The following is a 22,610-nucleotide window of genomic DNA, read 5'->3' as shown; positions in this document are numbered from 1 at the left end:
CTGGGAATAGAAGCCAAGAGTCCTAACTCCTAGACCCCCTTCCCACTAGACCTCACTCCTCTCCCAGATCTGGGAAGAGAGCCCAGGTGTTCTTTCCAAGTCTCCTATGCTAACCACTAGAACCCACTTTGTTCCCAGAACTGGGAACCGAACCCAGGAGTCCTGGCTCACAGCCACCCTGGTTTAACCACCAGACCACCTACATTTCCATCATGTGGTAAATGCAAAATTATGGTTCCTCGATACTATATGCTACACAATTCTGTGCCCTGATCTCCAGTCCCTGGAGCTATTTCAGTGCTGCTTGCTTTTAGCAGCTTTCCATTCAAGTTGCTTTTTGGTGTGAAATTTTTGCTGCCTCAGTCCCTTCTGTTCTAAATTCCTGCTTTCCGCTCAGCTGTGGCCATTCTCTCTGGGATGCAACTTGCGAGGTCCGGGCAAGGAATGGATTGATAGTCAGAGCACTCTGTATACTACAAGATTACTGAGAAAACAAATGGACTTGTGTTTTCCCACTGCTTTGTCTGCTGGTTAAAAAATAGTTTGAACAGTGAATTCATAGCTGGATTGAGTCTTGTGAGGGTGTTTTGGCTGAAAGGGACCAGGGTTTCAAAATCAGCTCTGTACTCACAAATCAGCATTGTAATATTATCTCTTATTGCTACTACAGTAGTGCATAGAGTTCCCAGCTGAGGTCACAGCCCCATTGGGTTAGGGTTGCATAAGGGCTTGTCTGTATGCAAAAGCTGCACCCGTGTAGTTAAAGCAATCCAGGCTCTCTAGAGTGGCTGGAGCTATATTTGTGCTGATTTCCTTAAGCGAAGGGGAATAAGCTATACTGGTGTAAGGCACTTTTATCCCAGAGTAACTGTGTCCACCCTAGGGGTTGAACACCGGTATCACTATATCAGTAAAGAAATCACTGCCTTAACCAACAGTGATATTGGTACAAAATCAATGTGTAGATCAGGAGTCCCTGACTTTGCTCTGGACCCCATTGTGCTAGGTACTGTACACACACATATCAAGAGCTTATCTAAATGAGAAATTGCTCTGATTATATTTAAGGTATGATGTTAAACCGTAGCAAATATCCACATTGGCCCTTTTATTTTTGGTTTAAAAGAGGTGTATTTTGGTTTAGTGTAGGGATACAATTTTCAAAAATGCCTAAGTCCCATTTTCAAAAGTGACTTAGGAGCCAAAGCCACATTGAAAGTCACTGAGGACTTGTTTACTTAGGGAAATTGACCATTGTAGCTCTACAGAGCACTAGACAGAATTCCCTGTGAGGATAGTTTATTCTGGAATAAAATCCCTTTCATTCTAGAATAGAGTGTCCACTTGGGGGAGTTATATTGGCATAACCACTATAGTGAAATAATTATTCCTCTGTAACTATGCTGGGAAATTTCTCTGTGTAGCTGAGCCCTTAGTACCTTCGTAGGGAGAAAATCCCAGGTACAAAAGGGCTCTTTAACCTAGCAGAGAAAGGCAGAACAAGAACCAATGGCTGAAAGTTAAAACCAGACGCATTCCAATTAGAAATAAAACACCAGTGTTTCACAGTGCAAGTGATTAAACATTGGAACAAACTCCCAAGGGAAGTGGTGGAGTCTCCATTTTTTTGATGTCTGCGAATCCAGACTGGCTGCCTTTCTGGAAGATGCTCTAGTCAAACCCAAGTTATTGGGCTCAGTACAGGAGTAACAGGATGAAATTCTCTGGTGATCAGACTGGGTGATCTAATGGTCCTTCTGGCCTTAAAAAGTATTAATCTTTTATTCTCCCCTCCCCTCTGATTTGTTGGGAATTCTGGTCCAAAACTGGGGATCCAACTGTACAGGCAACTGGATAGGGATGTAAAGAAGCACTTTACCCCAGTCTTGCAACAAAGGAGTTAGCCTGGGTTCCTGTCCCGTGCAAGCATGACTTCCACCCTCCTGGGTTACACACGCACTGAACTTGGAGCCTCCAGAGTTCAAAGTATGAGCTCCTACAACTTGAGCCGAAGAACCAAGGCTCTGTAGCTGGCATTGTAACAGACTCATGCCCACCCACTGACCAGTGGGTTATACAGGCGTCTGTGTCCCTGCCGTGGGCAGAGAGCAGTGGTCTTTTTGTTAGCCTTCTACCTGCTTTGCAGGGGTTTTGATGAATGGGATGGATTACCCACTAGCTTGTCGAAGTGCTGGCTGTGTCCTCTGCAAAAATGGTGCAGTGTTCTGTCTGACAGCAAGGCCTCATCTAAGCATGAGAGAGGTTTGTGCCACTCCTTCGGCTACCATACCATGCGGTGCGCTGCCAAGGCAGAGGGCTGCAGCTGTGTGCTTTTTATCTTGCATGGGAATGACGCCACTGCTCTTAAGCAGCATCTTGAGCTAGGCCTCCTGAATTCTGTTTCTGACCCTGAGAGGAAGTACTGCCTAGTGATTAAAGCAAGGGCCCGGGAGCCAGTTCTGTTCCTGGCTCTGATAGAAAGCAATCTTTTGAGGTTATAAAGGGGGCTGTGGGAGCCAGGACTTGGGGGTTCCCTTTCTTGGCTCTGGGGGTGGAGTATTGTCTAGTGAAGGGGTTCTGGGAGCCAGGACTCCTGCGTTCTCTTTTTGGCTGCAGTGGTTAGAACAGTTCTTTTCCCAGCTCTCTCCTTGACTTGCAGTTTGACATTGTTTGAGACACTTATTGTTGTACAAATCTCTGATTCATATCGCACATTGGTGGAAAATGGCAAATACATGTCTATCCTTGGGAAGCAGTGTTGCCAAGTGGCTAAAGTTCTGGATTGGGTCTTGAGAGACTGGTTCTGTTCCTGCTCTGCCACTGCCTAGCTGGGTGTCCTTGGGCAAGTCACGGCCCCACTCTGTGCCTCAGTTTCCCCACCTGTAAAATTCGGATAATAATACTGCTCTCCTCAGTAAAGGGCTTTGAGATCTGCTGATGAAAAGCATTACTAGAGAAGGGCTAAGGACTATTTGAGATGGGTTGAATCCAGGTCCAAACTCCTTCCTAAATTAGATCCAGTGGCACTTTGCCTTTACAATGGCGTCTTAAAAATGCGACCGCTTCAGCATATGAAAGTTCCTGGTGGTGTGACACTGCTCTGTCCAAAGAGTGGGGAATTAACTTTGTGAATTTAGTGTCAAACCACATCTGTTGTCACCAGTCTTTGTTACCTTTGGCAGCAGTGCTATCATGATAGGAATAGCCACAGCGGATCAGACCGGGGTACGTCTGGACCAGTATCCTGTCCTCTGCAGTAGCCGGTACCGTAAGCTTCAGAGGAAGATGCAAGAAGTTGGGAATAATTCCCCCACCCCACAGAAAATTTCTTCCTAACCCTTGTCAGCTAGAAGTCAGTTTATGCCTGAAATGTGAGAGTGGGAAGGATGGTTTTGTGGGCTGAGATTCAGGAGCTCTGCCGCTGACTCCTCATTTGAACTTGGGCAAATCATAGCCCTGCTCTGTGCCTCAGTTTCTCCATCTGTAAAATGGGATAATGACCCTGATTTCCTTTGTAATCCACTTAGATAATGCTCCTGCCACTCTCAAAGACGTTGGTGTTGTAAACATTTCTAAAGGAAGGATGGCTTTTTGAAGTGAAATGGCACTTAGGACATTCTCACCTAACTCTGCCCCTGTGAAGAGCAGTGCTTTTGTAGCTAAGGCACTGGACTGGGATTCACGAGATCTGGGTTCGATTCCCGGTTTTACCACAGACTCCTCATGACCTAGGGCAAGTCACTCCCCCCTCTCTTGCCTCAGTTTCCCCATGTGTAAGATAGGGAGGATGGTACTTTCCTATCTCATAGGCCAGGGGCAGTTGTGAGTGACTATGAGATGCCCAGATATAATGCCGATGTGAGTAAGTAGATAGAACCTGAAGGGAATGCCAGGTAATTGTAATTGTCCTCATTGTTATTTATTATGCGTATTGTGGTTGTGCTATGGGCCAGCACCTCATTGCACTAGGCACTGTACAGACACAGATCAAAAAGCCTCATCCCTCCTTTCTTTCCAATAGGTCCAGTAGCAGTCATCAGGCTCTTTACATGAGTGGACTGTGACGTCTTAAAGTCACAAGTACCTGCCCTTTGGAAACTTCGTGCCTGGCATCTTCCCTCTGTTTGTTTTTGACACGGCTAATGGTGCAGAATGATTTAGTGGTCTCTGTGCAGTAACCAGCCAGATGGTGTTTTTGCTAACTGCACAAATAAACACGCAGGCTGTCGAGTAGGCGAAAAGGGTAGTGACTCTCCCTCACCTCCCCGACATTTACCCAAGGGCTGGATTGCAGGCTCAGCGCTTCAGCAAACACGTCTGGAAACAAATGCCAAGTGCAGGTGTTCTGCCAGCCATGCAGCAAGAGGCAGGTTCAGTGGTGCCCGCTGGAGGGGACAAGGGATGGATATCACATGAAAGGCACTTGCTGTTTTCCAGGAGGATTCACGTATACACCATGCAGTTATTTACAGCAGGGCAAAGCAGGGTGTAAATCGCTACCCGCTCGGACTGGGAGCTTTTCTTGCTCTGATTTCATTGGGTACATCTACACAGCAATTAAACACCAGCAGCTGGCCTGGGTCAGCTGACTTGGGCTCGCAAAGCTCAGGCTGTGGGGCTGTAAAATTGCTGTGTTGATGTTCGGATTCATGCCGGAGCCTGAGAGGGGGAGGGTCCCAGAGCCCAGGCTCCAGCCAAACCTGAATGCCTACACGGCAGTTTTTAGCCCGCAAGCCCAAGTCAGCTGACCTGGGCCAGCTGTGGCCAGTGCCCTGGGTCTTTTATTCCAGTGTAGATGTACCCATAGATTCCAAGGTCAGAAGGGCCCACTCTGATCATCTGGTCTGACCTACTGTATAACACAGCCCATAGGATTAATTCCTGATTGAACAGGAACAGATCTAGAGCACAGTGTAAGGGAGTGTGCAAAGTGCAGGGTATTGTTTCTGTTCACTTCAAAGAAGCAAAGTCAGACAAATGGTGGGAGAAAGGGAGACAGCCTGCAGAGCAATTAGAGGGATCACCATGGCATGCAGTCTATTAGTTATTATGGGTATTCAAGTAGCATCTAAGAGTCCCAGGGCCTCTGTTGTGTCAGGCACTGCACGGAACCCCCCGACTGATGTTGAGAACCCCCCACTATGCTGGCCGCTACACTGATACCTCCAGCTAAGATTGGAGACCTTGTTTTGCTTGGCACTGCACAGACCCCCTAGAATTATCTGGGCCATCCTGTTTACCCTTTTTAAAAATTGGTCCAACATGAGGTTTCTTCTGGTTTTCTGAAACTTCCCCAGTGCTCCTAGACTTATTGAAAATCAACATTAATGGTGCGGCAGGCTCCTCAGCCAGCTCTTTTAAAACCTTTGGATGCAACTTATCTGGTTCTGCTGATCTAAAAATGTCTAACTTTAGTAGCTTCTGTTTAACATCCTCCAGAGATACTAGTGGAACAGAAGGAGTGTTATCATCACCATGTGATATGAGTATATAATCTGTTTTTCCCTCCAATACAGAACAGAAATATTTATTCGGAACCACAGCCAATGGGAGCTGCGGGGTCAACACCTGCTGGCAGAGCTGCGGCTAGGCGGCTCTGCACGCTGCCTCCACCCCCAGGATCTGCCCCCGCAGCTCCTATTGGCCACAATTCCCGGCCAACGCGAGCTGCGGAGCCAGCGGTCAGGGCGGGGTGGGGCAGCACGCAGAGCCGCCTAGCTGAGTCTCTGCCTAGGAGCAGCAGGGATGGGTTGCCCCTTGCGAGGAGCTGCCCGAGGTGAGCACTGCCCAGATACGGCACCCTGCACCCCCTCCCACTCCACAACTCGCTGCCCTGAGCCCCCTCCCGTACCCAAACTCCCTCCCAGAGCCTGTGCCCCACACCACTCCCGCACTCCGAACCCCTTGTGGCTGTTCCTCCGCCTAGGAGCAGCAGAGACATGTTGCCGCTTCCGGGGAGCCACGTGGAGCCCGGTAGGGAGCCTGCTGGCCCCGCACCAACCGGACTGTAAACCGGACTTTCAATGAAGATCAAAAATGCCAGTTTATAGAGCTTTCCGGTTGGTAAAGTGTAGGATAACACAGCTTTTACTATATTTTATTTTTTATAGCTGCCTTCACTTCCCTCCTAAACCAGATTGGTTTTCTAACCACCACAGTTCTGCCTCAGTTGTGAGATTGTGGCTTTTTGGGCATCAAGTGAGGTGTTTTTAAATGATTCCCAATTATCATTCACATTTTTTTGATTGCATTCTTTACCCAGATGTTTTGGCTCATAATTGTTTTCAGCTTTGTGAAATTGGCCTTGTTAAAACACCAAGTATGTATATTTATTCTGCCTGCGCTTTATAAATGTACCTAAGCTTGTACCATTCATTTTTATTTCTGTGATCAGTTCTTTATCTGTTAGGACAAGGTCTAATAAGAATTCCCTCATGTTGGTTGCAACACTTCATGTTAGGAAATTTTCCTCTATACTGTTTAGAAGTACTGCGGATGTTTTAGTACTGGTAGCCTGAGACCTTCAGCATGTGTCACTCAAACTGAAGTCCCCCATGATCATGCAAGTTTTTGCCTTACACATAGTAGATTGGTGAGTATTGAGGCAGTCATCCTGTTCCCTAGTATGATTTGGTGGTCTGTAGCAGATACCGACCAATATCCATCTTCTACTTTATCTGTTAGGACATTGATCCATAAGCATTCAAAATAATTTTCTTCCACATTTTCAGTGACTCAGAAACAGGCAAAGCCATTTGTGACATAGAGAGCCACTCCCCCTTCCTTTCTGCCCACTCGATCCTTCCTAAATAGGTTATAACCATTGATTTTAACATTCCAATTATGTGAATCATCCCATCAGGTTTCAGTAATAGCAACTAGATCGAATTTATACCCACAAATGAACCATTCCAATTCCTCGTTTGTTACCCAGGCTCCTAGCATTGGCATATAGCAGGGGTGGGCAAACTTTTTGGCTTGAGGGCCACATTGGGGTTGCGGAACGGTATGGAGGGCCGGGTAGGGAAGGCTGTGCCTCCTCAAACAGCCTGGCCCCCTCCCACTTCCCGCCCCCTGACTGCCCCCCTCAGAACCCCCGACCCATCCAACTCCCCCTGTTCCTTGTCCCCTGACCACCCCTCCCCGGGACCCCACACCCTATCCAACCCCCCAGCTCCCTCTCCCCGACTGTCCCGACCCCTATCCACACCCCTGCCCCCTGACAGGCCCCGCTGGGACTCCCACGCCTATCCAACCCCCACTGCTCCCTGTCCCCTGACTCCCCCCCGGGACCCCCATCCCTAACTGCCCCCCCAGGACCCCACCCCCATCCAACCCTCCTGTTCCCTGTCTCCTGACCGCCCCCCCCCGAACCTCTGCCCCATCCAACTGCCCCCTGTCCCCTGACTGCCCCCCCGGGGCCTCCTGCCCCTTATCAACCCCCCCCCCGCCCCCTTACCGTTACCATGCCACTCAGAGCAGCAGGACAGGCTTATTTGAAAGCCTGGGCGGTGGGCAGGTGCAAGCTGCGCTACCCGTGTGAAGGCATTGCTGCGGGGGAGGGGGGACAGCTGGGGAGGGGCCGGGGGCTAGCCTCCCTGGCCGAGAGCTCAGGGGCTGGGCAGGATGGTCCAGTGGGCCGGATGTGGCCCGCAGGCCGTACTTTGTCCACCCCTGCTATAGAGGCAATTCAAAAATTTCTTCTCCATGTCCTTTGGTTCCTTTATTTATTTTGTTTCCCCCATCTTGATTTTGTGCTGGGTGCTTATATCTTCCCTCTTTTTACCCTCCCCTTTTGTTATTAGTTTAACCCTGTGCTGACTGCTCAAGCCAGCCTGTCCTCAAAGAGATTGGTCCTCCTCCTACTGAGGTGGAGGCCATCCAAACTATACAGCTTCTCTCCCATAAAAGTTTGACCAACGTTCCACAAAACCAAAACCCTCCACCACTTACCTAGCCAGTGGTTCACTTCCTGAATCTTCCGCCTTCCTTCATTCATGGGAAGGAAGGATCTCAGAGAAGATAGCTTAGATTTTCTTTTTCTTCAGCACACTTCTGAGTTCCCTGAAGTCATCTGCTATATGCGAGATACCCTGTGACACAGTGTAATTAGTGCCTATATGAACTATCGCCAGGGGAACCTTGCCCGTCAACTTCAGAAGCCTATCCAATCTTAGAGTGACATGCAGCACATTGTCCTATTGTCTTCCAGTGCCTTGCAGAATGTTCTTTCAGTTCTTCTGAAAGAAGATGGAGTTGGGGGAGGATTGGGGGAGCCTTATGCCAGGCACTGCACAGACTGCTCCCCAGGTGGAGATCGGGGCCTCCCATTATGCTGAGTGCTGCACAGATACAGAGAATATATAATCTAAATAGACAAAAGGTGTGGGGGGAAACTGAGGCACAGAGCGGGGCGGTGACTTGCCCAAGGTTACTGAGCAGGTCAATGCCAGAGCTGAGAATAACTCAGGTGTTCTGAGTCCCAACCCAGATTCAACCTTCTTCTCTTCCTTCCCACCTGACTGAAGAAGACTGTGTTCTCACAATCATATGTCTCATATATGAAATGCAATTGAACACTTTGAGATTTGTTCCCCAGGGCACAGGACCGGCCCCAAATATCCTCCATCTCTGAGCTCTGCTTGTTACAGGAAGGGGCTTGTGGGGAATGCACCTACCTGTTAGACTGGGTGTGAAAAATTCCCCTATGCATAGGGTTGGCACCAGGTCTAGGCGTCATCCCCTAGCGCAGAGTCCTGCAGAAACACCAAAGGTGTGAGGGGCTGTTTGCTGGAGATCTGTTTTGACTAACATTCACAGGAGATCTAATCTGACTGGTTTATGGATAGCCAAGGTTAAGAACCCATCATCCCAGATGGCACGAGCAACCAGGCTTTATGCCTGGCACAGCAGTGTTATGTACAGGAATCCCTTTAAATAGGTTGTGTCCCCTCTAGTGGCGCTTACTGTGTTCTGGGTCTCATAACCCAGCCAAAGCAGCAGTGTGTTTAGGCTTTGACCATTATATAGAGTGAGCAAATGTGATTACTCTGCTTGAGCCCCATGCTTACAGTACCATAGCTGCTTGCATTATAACCTTTCTCCTCCTCCCCTTCCTGCTCCCAGGGTTAATGCTGAATATCATTTTGCAGCATCCCACATCCTTGGCAGGTCCCCTTCTCCCTAGTACAAAGGAAACAGGTGAGGACGAAAGGGAAACATCAACGGGATCTATGCTGTGCTGGCGAACCACAGCTGTTTCCTGGTGCTGTCACTTTCTGATATCCTGTCTAAATTCCCCTCTTTTCTTTCCTGAGCTGCCAGTGTCCCACTGCTCATGGAGGTTATTTTTAACTTCACAAGACTCAGAATTATGAAATTCCAGCTATGGGGCTGCCTCAGACTTGTGATGGGGTGGGGTGAGGGTGGATAGAGCCTGCGTGACTCTAAGGAGCTTTGGAAAGTCAAACAGACGGCAGCTCTGCTTTTATCTGTAATGGCAAAGAAATGACACCATTCATAACCTCCTTGACAGGCGGGTCTCAGACTGTACAATCCATGCTGCTAGTTGGAGACTCTATGTTTGTTTGGTATAGAAATACATCTGCCAAAACAAACCAGGCAGATAAGTTTGTATTACGCTGTGCTAATTTTCTGTCTCTCCAACGAGTGGCTACAGCTAGCTGGCTTGCTTTCAGAACGGGAAATCGTTATAAAAAAAGGCAGGAAAGCATTGATTCCTTTTCAGAGTTGGATATATGATGAGAAAGGGTCCTGGCTCAGTTACCATGGTGATGAATTTAACTGTTTGATGGGGATGCATATTGAAAAATTAAATTATTGTTATTACGGTCGTGCTGCACAGGTCCCACAGCTGGGATCATGTTATGCCAGGTGGTGTACAGGCTTCTGGCCAGGATCGGGGTCTCCTGTTTGTGTGTTGGGCACTGGCCAGTGTTGGGGACCCACATCATGCCAAGCACTGCACAGACCCTCTGACAGATCGAGGCCCCCATCATGCTGGGCGCTGCACAGAGTAGGAGACAGTCGCTGCCCTGTAGAGCTTACTGTCTAAACAGGCAAAGGAAAACTTGACAGAAGGTCGCTCACTTTGTTGCTTCTGTCAGCCGAGCTGATTGCACATATCAGAAGCTCCTTGCCTTCCTTTATTTGCAGCTCCCAAGCTACCTGGGTGCCACCTTTTCATCCCCCTCTATTTCAGGGACTCCCCACAACTCCCTCCACCCTTTCCCCCATGCCAGGGGCTCTGTGTGCCCCCTTTTCATCTTCCTCTGTGCCAAGGAGTCTGTGGGCCCCCATTCCCCACTCTCCCCATATCAGGGTCCCCCATTCTCTCTGTGCCCTACCTTCTCCTCTCCAGGATTATTTATTGAACCCAGACCTCCTGAGTTCTTGTCCAGCTAGTTAACAATAAGATCCTTCTCTAGCCCAGTGACTATGCACCATTTAAGTTCTATAGAGACAGATTCCGTGGTGCATAAGCCACACTCTGGACCTTTGCACAAGGGTAAATTTCACCCAAAGTGCATGCTGGGACATGGTTACAGTCCACGGCTGGAGTCTGCTGCATGGGTCAGTCCAGTCCCTTGCCTAAAGGCTGCAGTGGGAGGTTCTGGAGGTGAGACCTGGCTAGGTGTGAAGCAGACAATTGTCTTTGTTGATGTCTCACAAGGTTGTGTCTTGCAAGCAAACTGCGTTCCCCAGAGCTTGCACAAGCCATCGATTCTCAGACCATAAGGCCAGAAGGGACCACTGACCATCTAGTCTGACCTTCTGTATAACACAGGCCATACGCCAGCCCTGAATTAGTTCCTGTTGGAACTAGAGCGGATCTTACAGAAAAACATCTAGTTTTGAATGGAAAATTGCCAGTGATGGAGAATCCACCACAGCCCTTGTGAATTTGTTCCAATAGTTAATGACTCTCTCTGTTAAAAATGTTTGCCCTGTTTCCAGCCTGAATTTGTCTAGCTTCAACTTCCAGCCCTTGGATCTTCTTAGACCTTTGGCTGCTAGACTGAAGAGACCTTCATCTAATTTCTGTTCCCCACATAAGTATTTATAAACTTATAAGCTCTTGGAGTCTCTGACTAGCAGGCCTGTTTCCAGCCCTTTAAGTCATTCTCCTTCGCCAGACCTGCAGTCAGTGCAGGGTTAACACATGCACGGCAGCACTCAAAACATTTGAGCCCAGGAAAGCTGCTGATCCCTCATTTCACAAAGCCCAACTCCCTCATTTGAAGCGTTTCACAATTCTCCTTCATGTGCTGCTAGCTCGGGTGATTAACGGGGTTTTTTATTTAACACTGGGTGGCCCGGCCGCTGTTTTGTTGAACAGCTGAGTGGGGGTGGGGTGGAAAGCTACGCTTATAGCCTTTCAAAGAACCAAGAAAGCAGGATTCCATAAGGTGTAATTCACTGCGCTACATTGTTGCCCCAAATCGCAGTCTGGGGTTTTCACTATCTTACTATTTATAATTTGGTCTTATTATTTATGGTAGACCCCCACTGAAATTAGAGCCCCTATTGTACCAGTTGCTGCACAGCCACCTCTCCCAACCCCCCCAAACCTGACTCCCAGTCCCCCTGCCCTAAGCAGTAGACCCCACTCCCGTCCCAGAGCTGGGGATAGAAGCCAGAAGTCATGACTCTCCATCCTGGACACTTACTACGAGGCAGTCCTTCCCTGGGCTGTCAGATCCATGCCAAGCTGCGTTCACAGGAAATTTTGCCTGTGAGAGGGAGAGGGGTCACTGCTGGGCCAGGGTCACCAGCACATGTGGAGGGCTTGGCAGAATGGCACAAACTGCCCTCCACCCCATCCTTCCAGCAGCTGCCGCACGAGGGTCTGGAATGCGACCGTCGTGTTATTCTTGGCCACTTATGACGTGAATGCCTGCCTGTTTGTTCTGGTCGGCAGAGTCTCCTTAACAGAAGCCTCACCCCCCCATCCCCCCGCTCTCCCCATGCTCTGAACACTGATCTCCCTGCACACTCTCCAAACTCACACTCCCATTTCCCCCTGCTCTGCACACTCATATATTAGCTCAGTGCCGCTTATCTCTGTCAGGGCATGCAGGCTCTGGCATCCCACAGCGTGTACCTCTGCTTCCATCCCCATGAGCTTGTCTTATCCTTGGCAAATTTCATGTCCCTCCAACGTTGAGCTGCAGTGAAATTAGCTGTGGGCCTTTCAGGGTTAAACCTTGGGAGCATGGGGGACACCGCCTCACACAGAGGGGAGCTGCCACTCTCCCTACCTCCTTCTTCCAAATCCTTATCCACTGGGAGAATCTGTAGCTGATATCCTGTTCTGGGCTCTGTCTTGGAGATAGAGGTTGGATAGGATCCATAGCCCCGCGAGGGAGCAGAGATCCAGCTTACAGAGAATGGAAATGACTAACACAAGCTCACTGAGCTGGGGATAGGACCCAGGTATCCTAATTCACAACCCTCCACTCTAACTCATTGGACCCCACTCCCGCTCCACAGGTCGGAATAGACCCCTGGAGTCCAGACTTCCAGGCCCCTGTGAACTGTGCAACACCCAAAAGTGTGCACCCTAAAGGCTCAAAAACCAGAATGCAATTTTTTTAAACACTGTCATGATTGTGAAGTCAATCTTGTGATTTTTGGTGCCTGGCTCATTATCTCTGGACCGCTCAGTGTTGGATACACTATGAAGGCAGGTGTTTGGATGCAGCCCAAGCATCAGCGCCCGGGCTGTGCACCAGTTTGGCAAGCAACAGTGGCTTGTCCGGTGAACAACATGTTTCCCAGCACTGCTTCTGCTTGGCTCCTGTGCTGACGGGAAGCGAGGCTGTTCCCTTGGGGATGCATGTGGGCTCTGGGTTCTGTGATGAATGTTCCCATCTATTGTTATTTGTTGTTGATGATTGTAGGCATCTTTCCCCCAGTTTATTCAGGAGGGGCAGCTGGGGTTCATAGATTCCATAGAGTTCAAGGTCAGAAAGGATCATGTAGTCTGACCTCCTGCGTAGTACAGGTCATTAAATTTCATCCATTTACCCCTGTATTGAGCTCAATTACTTTAGAAGAGTAAAGCATTTCAGTCCTCAAGAGACTAAACTATTGTGTGCCACAGGTAGAGACTGAGGGTCCCCCATTGCCTGAGGCCCCTTCAGTGGCAGGGACTTGATGAGGCCCCCAGCAGGCGACCTGCTCCCCATCCTGCAGAGGAAGGTGAAAACCCCCCAAGGTCCCTTCTAATCTGACATGGGGTCAGGTTAGGAATTTTCCCCAGATCTGGCAATCAGTTGGACCCGAGCATGGGATCAAAACACACCAGCCAGGCATCCAAGGCAAAGGATTCCCTGAACCACCTCAGAGCGTTGGTCCATCCCAGTAAGGATCCCAGGACCAGCTGTGGCCAGTCCCTGATGCTTCCGCGGAAGACAAACATACCAACCCAGAAGACAGATGGACACCGGGGATAAAATTAACCCCTGCAGGTGACCAGCTGAAACCCTGAAGCATGAGATTAGATTTGAGTCATTGGCTTAATGCAGAGCTGCGATTGCTAGGAGCGTGTTGTGGGCAATGTGGGGTTTTAGGCCTGATGCTACAATTGGGTAAAAATCCCTGCTTGACATCAGTGGGAGTTTTGCCAGAGCAAGGCCCCCAGTGTTGTCTGTCCACAAGACCCCCTTCCGTTCTGTATTTAAAACATTGGGTGGGGGTGCAGGAGACTTGGGTTCAGTTGCCAGCTCTGCCACAGACTCCGTGCATGACCTTGGGCAAGTTACTGCCTCAGTTTTCCCATCTGTAAAACGGGGGGCATAACCCTTTTTTCACATAGTCAGACTGTGAGCTCTTTAGGGCAGGGACTTCCTCTTTCTGTGTGCCTCTGTGGTCAGGAGGCCCTTTATGGTGATGGCAGCTCCTGATCTTGATGTGGGGGTGGGGGGCTGGTGCAGTAATAAATGAAAGGTGACATGGAAAGTTTTACTTTTTTTTTAATAGAAAATTGGGGGCTTTATTAAAATGTTTCCTGAAAAGCATCTGCCTCCTGTCAAAATACCAGCTGCCAAAAAGCCAAAATATTTACATTTGGAGATGCTTATGCTTCAGGTGCATCACTCCCCATTCTCTTCTGTGGGCTGGGGTCCTTGGTCAGAGTACATCTCCCATGATGCACCTGACCAGGGACTCCCATAGTGCCTTTCCAGGAGGAGAGACCACCATGCATCCTGGGAGATGTAGTCTGACCAGGAAGTCCAGCCCACAGAGCGTGGGAACATGAGGCACCTGAAATATAACTGCCATGGGGCGCTGCAGCAGCTCAGCAAGAAGGAAGACCATGGTGCATTATGGGAGATGTAGTGTGACCAGGGACAATAGCTGGGGCCAATGCACATTTTGAGTGAAGGCAGAGAGCTAGCACAAAGCCCCCGACACCAGGGCCCTGATCCTGCATTAACTTACGAAAGTGCATAACTTTACTGCCACATGTAGACCCAACATGTGCATAAGTGTATGGAGGGTTGGTTCCCAGGTAAGCAGGGCTTAATTGGTGCCTGACCTCTTATTTGCCCCTCTTGGAAGTTTATCCTAGGCTGATAAATGACTAATGGCTCATTTCAAAGAGCCAGCACTTCATCAGTTGTTTCCATATGCTTTTCCAATATCCGTCTTTTTCTCCCCATCCTTACAGATCTGAATCACCTCCAGCTCTCTGCGTGCTGCTTTCTGGCTCTGAAAATGCCTCTGTCCATCCCCCACCTAGTCTGCCAGTGCTGCTTTCGGTGCAGAAGTGCCACACTGCGGGCATTTTCTACCACACTTTCAAACTGGTGAGTGAGTATAACGTGGTGTTGGGGCACCATCTCCTACTGTGTCTCTCTTTGAGTATCTCTTTTTTGGGTTATGCTGCCTTACTCTGCTTTTGGTGGAGGGATGAGAGTAAAGTGACATGCAGCATAACACAAGTCCTTCCCAGGGGCTGCACCTGTTTAACTAAAACCTGATTGGCTTGCAAAGACCCCAGCTAAATTAACAAGATTTATATCACAAACAAAAGGGCAATGGGAGAAGACAGTAAAAACATCAGTGTTTCATCCCCCTTCCGGGCCTGTGCAACTAACAACGGAAAGGGGCTTATGTCTGCAAGTTTATGGAGATGACATATACACAGCTGGGTAATGTTAGACACACATGCACACACGCCTGGTTTAGCATGTTACTAATGAATTACTGTTCTAGAGAGAAAGAGACTCACACATACACTCTGGATTGTGTGTGCATACACTTGCTCTCTTGCACACTCACACTGGGTTACTAATAAGTCTCTTCTTCAAGGAGGACCATCAGATTCATTCTCTTACCCATGCACTCGCTTGCTCAAACTATTACACATTCACTCACTAACTCATTTGTTCAGTTTCTTACCCCTACACTCACTTGCTCTTGCACATGCCCACACATGCATTCGCTCGCTCAGACACATACTCATTCACTTACACGTGTGTTCCCTCACAAATATTCACACATGCATTGGCTCACTTACTCACGTTTGCTTGCATTTGCTTATTCTGACCCACACGCTTGTTTACTCACTCTGACACATGAACTCATTTGCTTACACACACACACATACACAGAGGCCCTGACCACTGGGTTATTAATGAATCTTCTGCATCTCAAGAAGAACCGGTACGCACGCACACACACACTCTCTCTCTCTCTCTCTCTCTCTCTCTCAAGTAGCATGATCCAGTTAGTTTCCCTGCTCCCTCGGAATGACCTTGCTCAATACCTATCACTTTGGAAATCCCAGAGCTGTATTTCTTTTTCCACCCAATATCAGCTCCATCTGTAAATGCCTCACACCAGTAGCCATGGCCCTGTCTGCCAGCCTAGCAACAAATAGCCCTGGCACTTTCTGCCAGAAGACAGGCCGTGCCCTCTCCCACTGCTGTGCCCTGGGTAGTGATGGTGTGAAGGTGGCAGGGTGTCCTGAGACCCACAGCAGCGTGGGACATAGCCAGGGATGGTTTGGGTGTGAGGTATGTATATTTAGGCTAGGGTTTATGTACCCCTGGAAATTCATGGATGTCGGGTGTCTAATTACCGTAGGTTCCCTGGTATTGTTGGCAGGCCAGAGCTAAGCCCTGTAGGCTGAAGGGGTTCCTGAGTTGCAAATGCAGGCACTGGGAGATCAGTTGCAGGCTGTGTGTGTCAGAGACAGGTAGCCAGGGGAAAGAGTCTTGAATGGGACCCTGAGAGGGAGCAGAGATACAGAGCTTCTTGGGCACAGAGTCCATGGGAGGGGCAGACGTGGGGATTTTGTGGCAAGGAGCCAGTCTACTGTTGGTTGTATCTGCTGCATTCAGGACTTTGTGCCCTTTCTTTGCAAATAAGCCAGATTGCATCAATTATTATAATAATAATAAATCCCTAGCTCTTATCTAACTTTTCTTCTATTCATCTCAAAGTGCTTTGCACAGTCGATCAGTAGCATTATCCTCATTTTGCAGATGAGGAAACAGGCACAGGGAGTGGAAGTAACCCCACGGTTACTCAGCAGGCCCAGGGCAGAGCAGGGAATAGAACCCAGGTGTCCTGAGTCCCCACTCCAGTACTCTGTCCACTAGAACACACTGCCTCAGGTTCCAGAACAGACCGGACTTGTAGCATTGACTTCTCCTAACAGAAACAGCCCTGTGGGGCTCTGGAGAGTGGAGAAGCATTCAGACTGAAGGGGCAAGAGCATCAATCTTTACTATCTCATTCCAGTGTCCCCATCACCAGCAGTCTGGGGGGTTCCTGGCAGAGAGCCGTGGGCTCTGACCTCCCCTGTCCTCCCCATACAGTCCCTCTAGCACAGATGTATGGCGGCTGAGGGAAGCTTGCCATTCCACTGTCCCTGTGCCCCGGAGCTGTCAGTCCAGCCCCGGTGGCAGGTCTGTAGCCCGGATCCTACACCCTGCTTTGGCTGAATGAGGAAGGAATTGGAACTGGCTCAGAGAGATGAGCGTACCTGTACCTTCTTTCACCTAGGTCTGGCCTCAGCAATTACTATGACCTGCTGGGAATCAAGAAAGATGCCACCATGGAAGAGATCAAACAAGCCTTCTTCGCCAAGTCAAAGAAGGTACGGGATGTGACTCTTGCTATGCCAGTGTTTGTCATTGTGGGCCTGGCCTGGATAACAGGGTGTGAGAGCTGGCAAAGGCTGGGGAACTGCATCCTGGCACAGCACATGGCTGTTTTAGTGGTTAAGCTTAAGGCCCAGGAGTCAGGATGCCTGGCTTGACAAGGGGAGTGCTGGGAGTCAGTTTCTGTTCTGGCTCTGGGAGGGAGTGGGTTAGAGTAGTAATAAGAAGAATGACAGTAAAACCTTATCTAGCACTTTTCATCAATAAATCGGAGCTGGAAGTCAGAACTCCTGGGTTCTCTTCCCAGCTATGGGAGGGGTGTGGGCTTAATACATGGTACTGGTAGACCCTGGCCAGTTAAACAAACGGGGTATGGGGCTTCCCCACGTCTCCATCCTTCATCTAGCCCTTGGCGTCTCTGCTGCCAGTTCCCGTCAGCCACCAGAGCAAATAAATGATGATCGATTCTGCTTGGGATATTTGACCATCTGTGACCTCCGCTCCCACTACTAATGGGGCCCCTGTGTTACGCAAGCAGCAAATGGTACTGGGAATGCGGGAGCCTGTGCTGAGCTGGGGGAGGATCCCAGCCCAGCCAAGGCAATTGTCAACACCCCATCTGTTTGGAAATCACATGGAACTTCCTAGCAAAAGGAGGCCTGAAAAAACATTCCTCCTACCATTAACTCTTTATATCCTGATGTCTTTGAGCGTTAGATACATTTTGCCATTCCCCTTCCTCCCTGAAGAGGGCACTGCTGGGAAGGAAGTGTTTAGAGCAGGAGAGGGACCCTGTGTTGCATTCCCAAAGGGAAGAGGCAACATTTGAGTTGGGTTTTCCAATCTGGTGTAGAGTGAGTGAGTGAGTGTGTGTGTGTGTGCGCGTGCGTGCGTGCGTGCGTGCGTGCGCGCATGCGTGTGAGAGAGAGAGAGAGACACCAAGAGACACAGAATAAGACTGGAATTAAGATGTAAATTTTTACCAGTGAGGGTAGTTAACCACTGGAACAACTCCCTAAGGGCTGTGGTGGATTCTCCATCGCTAGGAAAGTTTAAATCAAAATTGATGTTTTTCTAAATGATCTGCTCTTATTCAAGCAGATATTAATTCTGGGCCATCCTATGGGGCCTGTATTATAGAGGAGGTCAGATTAGATGATCACAGTGGTACCTTTTTGCCTTAAAAATCCATGAGTCTGCCACTTCCCATGGAAGTTTGTTCCAGTGGTTCGTCACCCTCCCTGTTAAAAATTTGTGCCTTTCTTATTGGAAATTGTCTGGCTTTAACTTCCAGCCATTAGTTCTTGTCCTGCCTCTCGCTGCTATGTTAAACAGCCCTTTAGTACCCAGGATTTCCTCTCCGTAAAGGTCCTTATATGCTGTAATCAAGTCTAGTCTTGATCTTTTTGGTAAGTTAAACACATGAATCTCCTTAAGTCTGTCACTGTATGTTTTTTTTCCCTGCCCTCCAATCATTTTTGTGGCTCTTCTCCTCCGCCCTGCTCTGACGTCAGCCCAGTTCATTGTTAAGCCCCTCAAAGCGCCTCTGACCTTTCCTGTTAGAGGATGTGCAGACACTGCTCTAAAATATCCTCCTGTTTTGGGCACCAGCTATGGCTTTAACATTTGATGCCTGCTCCACTGCTCCCAGCTGGCCTAGGAATTTCCTCCTTGGCTATCATTCCCACACACACCTTGTGAACACTCAGCCCAGTTGTTAGCCAGTTCATCAGAGGAAATCTGGCTGAACCTTATCACAGCCGCTTGCATGCATTGTGTGTCCAGACGACACTTACAGCAAGTGTGTAAAGATCCGGCTGTGTTGGAGGGGCGGCTGTGTCTCAGCTGGATGTTAGCTTGAGAGTGTAGGCTCAAGCCTGAAGGCAAACATACACAGAGAGTCTATTTGGTATGTCTCTCTATCTATGGTGCTTATCTGGCCCTCATCCCCATAGCACCTGAGCACCTCCCAATGTCTCTCTCCCTATACCCTCCTGTAAGGCACGGCAGTGCTGTTATTCCCATTGTACAGTTGGGGAACCAAGGCACAGAGAAGCTAAGTGACTTGCTCAGGGTCACTCAGGGAGTCTGGGGCAGAGCAAGAATTGAACACAAGTCTCCTGAGTCCTAAAGCAGCGACTTAACCACCAGGCCATCCTTCCTGTGCTTGCTGCTTGTAGGTATTTAGGTCTCAATCCTGCACATTACTGAGAACTCTGGGCCCAGGACCATACAGAACTTAAGCCTATGCTTGCCTTTAAGTCCTGTGGTGTCCATTGGAACCACTCGTATGCTTAAGGTTGAGCATATGGTGTGGAAGCTGTCTGGGACAAGGACTGTCTTTGTTCTGTGTTTGTACAGCACTTGGAACAGTGGGGTCCTGGTCCATGACTAGGGCTCCTGGGTAGTGGCATTTAACGGGACTTCTGCTCCTAAATCAATTAGTTGGTTTCATAACTCCCACCCCATGGGTTTAAGAGGAGGGCCAGAACCCGCATGCTCTCTTATTTCTGTCAAAGTAGCCCCTGGTGAAGATTGTGGCACCCTTCATGTTGGGTGCTGCACGGAGCACCAGCTGAGATCAGGACCGCAGTCATGCTGGGCACTGCATGGATCCCCAGCTGAGATCGGGACCCCACTTGAGCCAGGTGCTGCATCGATCCTCAGCTGAGATGCGGACCTCAATTGTGCTGAGTGCTTCAAAGACCCAGAGTCGAGATCAGGGCCCACAGTGTACCAGATTCTGCATGGATCCCTAGCTGAGATCAGAGCCCCAGTAGTGCTGTGTGTTGCATGGATCCCCAGCTCAGAATGGAACCCCCCTCGTGTTGGATAGTGCACAGACCCTCAGCCAAGATTTGAGCCCCAGTCTTACCAGGTGCTGTGCAGACACACAGTGAGACAGTCCCTGCCGCAAAGAACTTGACATTTAATGATACAAACCCGTGGGGGTCGGGGTGGGGAACTGAGCCATAGAGCAGAGAAGGAATTTGCCCAAGGTCCCACATCAAGTCAGCAGCAGAACTGGGATAGAACCCATCTTCCCTACACCCCTAGAGATGTAGCTGCCTCTGGGGTGGTACACAGCAGCTGTTGAACAGCACCACTCCACAGTAGCTGGGAATAGGAAGCTGCCAATTCTGAGTTGTCTACATGGCAAGTCCAGAAGAGTGGAATCTTAATTAGAAGAGGATGAGGTGACTGGTTTGTTTAATGTGAAATAACTGAGAGAAGATGTTAAGAAATAATAATAATGTAGTCATGCTCCTACAGAAATATGCTCTGCTTTGCCTCTAGCTGGGTGCCTTGTGTATTGTCATCAGGGCTGCTTTAACTGGTTGTTTATGGCTTTATTTCCCCCCCCCCCCCGAAAACACTTTTCCCAAAATAGAAAGTTACAAGTATACAAAGTAGAGCAAATGTGAGCTAAGCAAACCCGGCCAAGTTTTGTATTACATCCAATCTCTTGCCAAGCCACTGGGAAGAGGGGAGAGGAGGTAACTCTACAGGAAATAACCTTACAGTATTTTGATGTCCCCATCATTGTTGTAGGTTAAGACATTGAAAAGCGGCTAGTGATTTTTTCAGCACCCCAATTTAAGACACCTGAAAGGTACTAATATTCTAAATAAGACTGAGAATTGGAACTCTGAAGTTGAGGCCTTTTAAAGGTGGGACAGGGTCTGTCTCTTTGCTCAGTGTTTGTACAGTGCCTAGCGCAGTGGGGTCCTGCACTGGGGCTGGAACTTCTGGGTGCTGACTTTTCACTTGTGCTTCTAAGTCAATTAGTTGATTTAAAAAATCTCACCCCATTGTCCAGGGGCTACTTTGATGCAAATAAATAAGAGAGCAGGCTGGTTCTGGCCCCTTCCTTGAACCTCTGGGGTGGGATTTTTGAAACCAGCTAATTGACTTAAGAGCATCAGTCCAGTTAAAAATCAGTACGCAGAAGTCATCTAGAAAATCATGCTTTAGAAAATCTTGAACTTACTGTTTAATGCTTTGCAAATTTGTTGCTATGTATATTAAAGTAGGAATTTCAGGCCTCAGCTGAGATTTGGGCCTCCATTGTGTCAGGCACTGCACAGACCCTGACCAAGATCGGGGCTCCCGTTGTGCCGGGTGCAGCACAGGTACAGAGCAAGAGACAATTTGAGTCCCAAATTGCTTACAGTCTAAGTGGACAAAGGGTCGGAGGGGAAACAGAGGCACAGACCTGAAAAGGGACTTGCCCAAGGTCCGGGGGAGATTTGGGGATAGAACCCAGGTGTCCTGAGTCCTAGGCCATGTGCCTCCCAAAAATACCTAAAGCACAAGACAGAAATGTATTCAGGATATTATTATTTATTATTTGTATTACCGTAGCGCCTAGGAGCCCCAGTCATTGTGCTAGACCATGTACAAACAGAACAAAAAAACAGTCCTTGCCCAAAGAGCTGACTGTCAAAGTAGCAATTCACACACAACTAGGGAATCTAGCTTGACATCTCCTTAGCATCGTGGTGTGTGGATGGCAGACAAGAAGCAGATGAGCTCAGAATGCTACTATATAGAAATATTAGTGGCATGAGAACTGTTTGGCTTGGTCCTACCTGATTCCCAGCATAAACCCTTGTGTTGTAAGCAAATATCATCTGCTTTCAAGAGCTCAATCTGTTCAGCTTCTCAGAAAGATCAACAGGTGACTTATTATTGTATGTTGTATGTAAGTGCCTTCATGTGCAGAACATATCAGGTACTAAAGGGTCTTTAGTCTAGCACAGAAAGGCCAAATGAGAGCCAGTGGCTGGGAGCTAAAGCCAGGCACATTCCAATAAGCCACAGATTTTTAACAGTGAATGTGATTAACCACTGGAACAAGCTGCCAAAGGAAGTGGTGGATTCTCTATCTCTTAGTGGCATCAAATCCAGCCTGGCTGCCTTTCTGGAAGAGGCTTTCATCATACACAAGTGACTGTGCTCAATACCAGGGGAAGTGGGTGAATTTCTCTGGCTTGTGCTATCCAGAGGTCAGGCTAGGTGCTCTAATAGTCCCTTCCAGCCTTTGAACCTATGAGGCAACGCAGGCCCTTTGATGTGGCTGGAAGATGTTCCCCAGACCATTCTATGCATCCGATGAAGTGGGCTGTCGCCCACGAAAGCTTATGCTCAAATAAATTGGTTAGTCTCTAAGGTGCCACAAGTACTCCTTTTCTTTTTGCGGATACAGACTAACACAGCTGCTACTCTGAAAACTAATTCCTATGTTGTTTCTTCCTGGGGCTTCCATGTTAACAAGATGAGAAGATCCTGTCTCTGCCAGTATCTGGGGATGTATGTTGATTTTTAGGGGAGAGGGGGTGTGTGGTGGTGGCTTCTGAAGCAAAATACTTGTTTTAAACCTCCTCCAGCTTAATAAATATCAGGTCAAGGCCAGAGAATCCCTCAGGGATTCCTGCCTGCAGCCCAGAGACTCTGTTGGAGCTAGAGCAT

At 48.7% G+C, this 22,610-nt stretch overlaps 1 protein-coding gene across 1 annotated transcript in view; it reads left to right on the top strand.

The window, feature by feature from the left end:
* The window catches only part of DNAJC4 (DnaJ heat shock protein family (Hsp40) member C4), a 78,833-nt gene that overhangs the window by 5,662 nt on the left and 50,561 nt on the right, over nucleotides 1-22,610 (top strand). The window contains exons 3-4 of the mRNA XM_073351766.1: nucleotides 14,696-14,834; nucleotides 17,041-17,134. Of these exons, the coding sequence (XP_073207867.1) occupies nucleotides 14,743-14,834; nucleotides 17,041-17,134 (186 nt within the window). The 5' untranslated portion in view covers nucleotides 14,696-14,742. The remainder of the gene's footprint in view (nucleotides 1-14,695; nucleotides 14,835-17,040; nucleotides 17,135-22,610) is intronic.

This window comes from Lepidochelys kempii, chromosome 7 (genome assembly GCF_965140265.1).
Source record: "Lepidochelys kempii isolate rLepKem1 chromosome 7, rLepKem1.hap2, whole genome shotgun sequence".
Lineage (NCBI taxonomy): Eukaryota > Metazoa > Chordata > Testudines > Cheloniidae > Lepidochelys > Lepidochelys kempii.
The sequence above is the reverse complement of the archived record's forward strand: the minus strand, read 5'-3'. Positions and strand labels throughout refer to the sequence as shown.